This window comes from Papilio xuthus, unplaced genomic scaffold, assembly GCF_000836235.2.
Source record: "Papilio xuthus unplaced genomic scaffold, Pxut_1.1 DF826923.1, whole genome shotgun sequence".
In the NCBI taxonomy this organism is placed as follows: domain Eukaryota; kingdom Metazoa; phylum Arthropoda; class Insecta; order Lepidoptera; family Papilionidae; genus Papilio; species Papilio xuthus.
In genome coordinates this window covers 584,685-592,482 of record NW_013531726.1, presented here as the reverse complement: position 1 = coordinate 592,482, position 7,798 = coordinate 584,685, and the positions used below count along the sequence as shown (strand labels likewise).

General features: G+C 34.6%; 2 protein-coding genes across 2 annotated transcripts in view; one reads left to right on the top strand and one right to left on the bottom strand.

The window, feature by feature from the left end:
* LOC106122307 (ras-specific guanine nucleotide-releasing factor 1-like) overlaps positions 1 to 2,775 on the bottom strand; it is a gene marked incomplete at its 3' end in the record, with an annotated part of 10,278 nt that extends 7,503 nt beyond the window's left edge. The window contains exons 1-3 of the mRNA XM_013318246.1: positions 2,747 to 2,775; positions 2,472 to 2,676; positions 839 to 945 (exon numbers count right to left, since the gene is read on the bottom strand). Coding sequence (XP_013173700.1) covers positions 839 to 945; positions 2,472 to 2,676; positions 2,747 to 2,775 — 341 coding nt within the window. The remainder of the gene's footprint in view (positions 1 to 838; positions 946 to 2,471; positions 2,677 to 2,746) is intronic.
* Positions 2,776 to 6,537: 3,762 nt separating this feature from the next.
* LOC106122306 (BTB/POZ domain-containing protein 2) lies at positions 6,538 to 7,797 on the top strand (the record flags this gene model as incomplete). Its single annotated transcript, XM_013318244.1, has 2 exons — positions 6,538 to 7,481; positions 7,785 to 7,797. Coding segments are annotated over exons 1-2 (771 nt in total), but the record flags the coding sequence as incomplete, so codon positions are not given.
* Between the last annotated feature and the right edge of the window lies 1 nt (position 7,798).

Below are 7,798 nucleotides of genomic sequence, written 5' to 3'. Positions count from 1 at the left end.
GCGAATGTTTAGATGGATGGATGTATGTTTGTTAGAAGGAACGGCTGCCTAGATAGTGTTGAATTTTGACATAGACATAGAACAATCTAAAAGGAAACAGGCTACTAATTAAGTCTTTTTTTAATTCCGTCCGAACGGAATCGCGGGCGACACTTACAGATGTAACATATTATATTTTATCAAGACAAAAGGACACATCGCATATTTATTTTCTTTGAAGCTGAAATACAAAATTTACGACAAAAAAGAAATATAAATATGCAAGGAATGTAAAAACATGTCCGATGTCATAAAATATTGTACATTTTTACGATCGCGCATGAAATTTTCATGAGAACATGTAAGGTACGCGTATTTCCATTTCGTATTTCCACCGTCTTTTCTTTCAATCGACACAGAAAGGTAATAACATTCAAGTGTTTTCCGGAGTTTTATATCTTTAGATCTTTTATCCTACTATCTGCTTACAATACAAGGAATAAAAACAGAATCTTAGTGCAGAACCAAGGATAAAGATTGACGTTCATTTTCTTATACATATCACTAGCTGTCGTCCGCGACTCCGTCCGCGTGGAATGTAGCTAATGTAACTCAATTAGTTTCCGGCAATTATTCTAATTTCTCTCACCTTTTAAGCCTTCCCTAGACCTCCACGAACATTTCAAGACCAAGATAAAATAAATCCGTTTAGTCATTCTCGAGTTTTAGCCAGTCTAACGAACAGCAATTGATTTATATATATATAAACTAGCCAACTTATCTATATATATATATAGATAAGTTGGCAAGAAAGCAAGTAGCCACGGACGTTATAAAATGTGATATTGATAATACTAACCTTGCCTCCCGGATGGCGTCAACCCAATGCACGCAGTCGACCTCGGAAGCAGCTCGCAACTCGTACTGCCGCTGGCTCTCGCGCCGGTACGATATAGTGAAGCAGAACTGACATAAATTAATACACATTACCAATAGATAAGTATCTTAAAGACAATCACACTATTATAGTTCCAAAAGTATAAGCTCTTTTTTATATCAAAAGGTGGCAAACGAGCGAGCGGCCACCTGAAATTGCTAAAGAAGCGAAGTGAAGGTTGTCCATAGACATACGCAATTGCATATTCGTTGTCTACCTTTAATCGACGGAGGAGAGGATGCACAGAAAGAAAATCTTTACCTTTCATGCATCCTCTCATCCGGAAAGGCCACTTCCACTTCCCATTCCTTCCTAATAAGAAAAAGGGTGGGAAGGGAAAGAGGACTAAATTAGGAATTGCTTCCACTTGACGCCTGTCTTCTGTGTAGTCATGGTATTTCACCGAGCAAGCCGGGCCAACTCGTGCGAATATGTTAAAGCGGGCTCTACCACTGTTAAGCTTAAGCTTCGTCTACTTTTACATAAAAACTTGTGCAAAGACCTGACTGAGAACTCATGGTTAAATAGTTTATGTTCACGCTGGTAATTACTGTTTGTTTACAAATTCTATATTAGAATTGGAACAAACCACTTTTATCATCATCACTAGCTCACTATACGACCTCACCGAGGGGCTCGGAGCCTACCCTAAGTTAAGGGTGATTAGGCCATAGTCAACCACGCTGGCCAAGTGCGGGTTGACTTCACACATATCTTTGAATTTCTTCTCAGATATATGCAGCATCAAGATGTTTTCCTTCACCGTAAGAACGTCGGATAAATGTACATATGTAAATCGGAAATCGAAAAACACATTGGTACATGGCGGGATTCGCACCCAGGACCTACATATTACAAGCCAAGTGTTGACACTCCTGAGCCACCGCTGCTAAACTACTTTATTGTGTTCGAATTAACTGGACATTATCTAGTTAATTTACCCTGTCAGTGGTTGTAACATAACACCTGACTGAAACCGCAACCTCACATGATTGGTTACGGTATTAACTTGCGGTTTGTAGATGTACGCTTTGGCTACGTCACGTTAAGCTAATTGCACGCTATATTTGTTTATAATCAGATAGATGATTAAATATTTAAATGTATAGATTTTTTGTGCAATAATTAGCAATAAATTACATTGTAAACTATGTGTTTGAAGATAAGACTAGATTTATTTCAAACAAACAGTTCCAAAATTTTCAGTCACTGGATATAATTTAGTCTACATCTATCTATCCGGCCTGGTCTTACACAGTGCCTTCCAGAGGAAAAGTATTTTAACTACCGTCTACTGTTTCCTGCATACTAGTAGTACTACGTACAGTCGGTGAAACCTGCGATGTTTCATCTTAAAGGCGACAATCGTTTGAATGTTTCGTATGCATTAAGACGACGACGGGCAAACTAATGGAACGCAACTTTAATGTGTGTTTAGGAAAAGGGGCGGTCAGGTCAAAACTAGGTGATTTTTTAAAAGTGGAACACCGTGGATTTCCGCGATTGTACATAAGAAAGACAAATATACAGGAGGACAGAAAAAAAAGTTCCGTACCGAAGCATTCCTCTCCATCGGCGACTTGCTGAGACGCTCGCAATAAGAACCTTCTAGAAGGAGGACGCCGGTAGGACGCGTGTTGTTCTCTGACTCGTAGTAGAACAGCAGGTTCTGGTAGAGGATGAACCAGCGCAGCTGCCATTTGGTGTTGTCCGAGCTGCGTTTGTGAAGGTAACCAGCCTGTGGAGAATTAAACTTAAGTCTTCAAGCAAAATTCAAGCTTCGGCAACCAAGCTTTAGTTTTTTGATAGGATTTCTTATTTCTACTTCACTCTCGAAATATATAGGAACTCAATCTCATATTATAAGATTCAAACTGTATATCTTATGTGATTACGAGCCGATATATAGTTTGTACAGCACTATACCTGAGAATGGTCATATTGCGCTCTATCGGATAGCGCCAACAGTTGGCCGTCGTTAACGCGCACTGATCGCTGGATCTTCGGGCTGAGCATCTTGAATCACGTCTCAACACCTAAAAAAATTCGAGTCGTTTATCACAGATAAAGTAAGGCGACTTGTATTGACACTTAAATAAGAAAAAAGATAGTAATAAGTATTTATTGTTTTAAAAAAATCTTTTTAAACTGTAAATAGATAATCAAATTGTAATTTTTAACTGTTTTTATTTTTGTATTTTAGCAACTTAAATTAATAATCGAATGTGATATTAGTTTAAGTCTTACGTAATTGGTTTATATTTTAAATTTTAATAAAGAAATAAAGAATATCCCGCAACCCAGGTCCCTAAACTTGAATATGTTAGGGGAACGAGAAGGCGGCGTAGCGCCGTCCAAAAAAGATCGACACGAATAGCCATCAAACTTCAAGGCTTGTTCTGCTTTTTCAACTAGCATGATTAGTATATTAGGTAAGTGTACTTACTACATATTGAATTATTAAAGATACAATTATAATGTGATATATACGAAGTATTGTGAATCTTAGCATTAAGTGGGTACTTAAACCACACAAATAAATTTAGTAGTTAACAAAGATCGTATTATTTTGGTAACAATAAATAAAATCTTAATATTGTTACAATTACTGGAAAAGCCAATAATATATTATTATTTTTAAGAAAGGTACGACGGAAAAATAATTACAATTAAATTATAAAAACTAGCTGCCCACGATATACCTATGTGTTCTTGACGACTATATTTAACATCGGTACCAAATTTTAGCGACATTCATGTAGCCGTTCTGGAGATACCTTCAAGCAAACATCCATCCATTCATCCATATAAATTTTCTCATTTATAATATTAGTAAGAGATATCTTTTATCGCTGTAAAATCGGAACAGACTAGTATCAGATTAACTTTATAGAAAGATATTTATAACATAGAAAAGAAAAGCAAGAAAATAAATTTAATATAACCATTCTAAAGGCCTCTAGTAAATAACTACGCTTCAATAAATGTAAAATCCCTACAAAGGAATCCAATACAAAAGCACTATTGAAATATGAAATAAGTGAGGTCTTTGCCCTCTCTTTGCCGCGCCACATTAAATATGTATTGATTGCTTTGATTCAATTATTCTATGACTATTTATAATAGAGCATTGATAATTTACAATATAAAGACATTTATACCTAATTTTTAACGTTATCTTACTAATATTATAAATGCGAATGTTTACACGGATGTTCGAACGTATCTCCAGAACGGCTTAATTTTTCTCGTTGAAATCTGACATAGTGGAACATAGCCTGAAAGAACACATTATTTTTCAAATTCGCGCGGACGTAGTCGTGGGCGACAGCTAGTACAGATTAAAAATAAATTGATACATTGCAACGTTTTATTTAAATTGAACACACGTTACTTAATTAGATCTGACCATAGATATTTAATCCTGAGCATAAATGTGAAGCGAAAGAAATCTCGCAACGTTGAATAATTCAAGTAATTATCAAGTTCTTTATCTGTGACCTGGCCACTCTTAAAGGCAAAGAACTGCCACCGTTTTGGTTTTTCGTTCCATATAACGTGTTTGTATTTTTTTAATATTACGTAAAAACTTTTATTAAGAAGAAGAAATAATAAATTTTGTTCATAAAAGATCGCAAACTTTTTTAAAATGTATGTTAGTAGCCAGTTACAGTATGTCTTATTTATAAGTTATACGGCTAAATATTTTCTTCAATTTGACATGCAAACTTTTTTTTTATTTAAAAATGGTTAATTATTTTTCTGTCTTTAAAATACAGTCTTTTTATAGAAATAAAAACAAAACGTTCAGAAATTGATTATTTATCTTATTTCCATGGAATAATTTTCAAGGAAAAACACCGTAACAATGTTTTGGTTTTTTTTTATTCAAACGTTGACGTTGTTTTGTTTTCTAAATGGATGCGGCCAGTTCATTATTTATACGTCAAATCGATCGCCATTCCAGATGAAAAGAAAATGCGTTATGCAAAATTTTTGAAAAAAATTACGTACGTTTCATTAAATAATTAATATTTAAGCAATTATTAATATAATATTTATTATTGTGCATGTTACATACCGTTTATTGTTGATATTATCACCAGCAATACATTTTCCGAAATCTTCGTTTTATTTCGAGATTAGAATAAAACTTTATATTATTCTATGAAGGCTTATTTGAAATGTATTAGAAGTAATATTAGGAAACAGACAACACTTAAGAATTTTCAACAATAGTATAGAAAAAGGACAACAGCTTAAAATTCAATCTAAAAGAATATTTACCACTCGTTAATTACTTAGAACAATTTGCGCGCCTGTTGATTTTATAAATGCAACTGGTTATAGAAATACTTTTTAATAATTTTTTTAGCAGGCGATGGATTAAAGTAGATATTTATTGGATTAATTTTAATAGAAATTTATTAGTCAGTCATGATTTTGTTCGGTGGTATTTATTTAGGGTTTGATAAAGATGGTGAACCACGTCCTACACGAAGACGCCAGTTCGACTGGCGAGTGCCGGGCGAGCACGGAGCACCTGTTAGCTGGATCGACCGCGCGCGTGCGTGCCCTCGTGACGTACAACACAATCCATAGAGTTAAGTATGATTAGAATCGAATAAGAAAACTAACTCATCAATCTCCATCAAACCAATAAATTTTTATTGTGCATTTCGCAATATTAGTACGTTATAAATTAGTTACTATTAAAGTAAAGAGTTAGACATAACTTTATCACTCTCTCACTTAAAGAACATATGTTAGTTCAAGACTTTTAAATCTAACTGGGGAAGACGGAGCTTATCAAAGATTGCATGTGTATTCATTTATTTACAATTTAATCTAGTTAATAAAATTAAATGGAATGTCTTACGACATCGTAACTCTACAAATAATCAACAGACAACGCAGGCGAGGTATTAAAACTCTTGCGGCCTATCTCCGTCGCACAAGTGCTTTTGTGACTGCCTCGGCCGCCTGTTGCCACGGCCGCACCAATGGTTAAAAGATCAAACAAATCCCGGTCTGACGCATTTAGCTAGGCGCTCAACACAAGCCTCCCGGGCTTTACAAGGGCGATGGAAAAATTTGAATTATTTCGTTGTACATCTTTCTTTGATATTGTTTTGAAACGAAATTAAATTTACAGGCGATAGAGATAACATTCTTGAAAATTATATAGTGTAATTTTAAATCAGAGCCAAAATAAGCGAAGCAACTGTTAGGACCTCCGCCCGTTAAGTAAGGGATCAAATATCGATAAATTAGCAAATTACACGAATACCCAAAAAATATGTATTTATTTAAATACACATATCACATACATTATTTCCAAAAACTTCAATCACGTAATAAAATGAGAAATTAAGTTTCTTTAAAATAGCAAAGCATATGTGTACAAATATAAGTTTCGGAAGAAATGTCTAGTATATTAAATAGTCGTGGATGCCTAGATTATTACCTAAAACACTATTTTATCATTGTTTCGTCTTTATTTGAAAACAAAAAAATAATGATAAGAAACAAATGAGGTGTCACTTGATCTGCAATGGTTCTTTAAACATCGATTTCTGAACGATTCTGTCAAATCAAGTGGCATTTAAACGTCAAAAAATTATGTTTTTGTTCAATGAATAAATTCAATCTGAATTACAAAAGACCGAAGGACTCCGGTATAATAAATTAGTTTTTATTAATTCATTACTCCAATAATTCTTATGATAATATAGAAAAAGTGCAGTGAAGAAAATAATCAACCGACATTTTTTTTTGTGTAATGCGTAAAATTTAAAAGTTGAAGAATGGCGTCAGGATCAAAAAATGATATTGTGAATCGTTTATTAAATGTAAGACTCGAAGGAGGTGGTGATGAACATCCTCCGCAAAATATGCTGCCGTCGAATCAATTGGCGCGGCGTTTAGAAAATGTTGCGGACGAAGACAATGGCCGAATTCCCGAGGCTGTACCGTCATCATCGTCGGCGATAGAAAATTTGCAACCGAGCAACAATACAGGTCGCTTGCATAACTGGCAGGCGACAAAAACTACTGTTAAAGAGAGGTTGTCCTTTCTTTTTAATAATGAAATTCTTTCGGACGTCCATTTCATAGTTGGCAGAGATGCGAATCAGCAAGTGATACCCGCGCATAAATTTGTCCTGTCAGTCGGTAGCGCGGTTTTCGACGCTATGTTTAACGGTGTGTTGGCTACAAAGTCGGAGGAGGTTGAATTGCCTGACGTAGAACCTGCAGCTTTCTTGCATTTGTTGAAATTTTTATATTCAGATGAAGTGCGAATTGGGCCTGAAAGTGTGATGACCACTTTGTATACTGCTAAGAAATATGCCGTGGCTGCATTAGAGGAGCATTGTGTTGACTTTTTAAAGAGTAACTTGGGTACTGATAATGCATTCTTGCTGCTAACCCAGGCAAGGTTATTTGACGAGCCCCAGCTTGCAGCGTTGTGTTTGGAGATGATAGATAAAAACACAGTAGATGCTTTGAATGCGGAAGGATTTACAGATATTGATCAAGATACTTTGAATGCTGTATTAGAAAGGTATGTTTTAAATTCATATAGTTATTTTATTTTTTATAAAAATAGACACTATTGTGTAATAATTGAACCAGTATGTTTTATGTAAATGTGACCTCAAAGTTGCTTGCTACTTAGATACATTTAAATTTCAAATAGGTAGATGAATATCAAACGTGTCTTGTTACTTGCACAAACAAAAAAAAACATGAAACTCAGATAACAATAATAATTTTTAAAAAATAAAAATACTGCATTCATAGATTTTCATAGTAATTTTTAAATAAAATAAGACAGTACCGTTGAATTGATTCTTAATATTTCCAGAGACACTCTTCGTA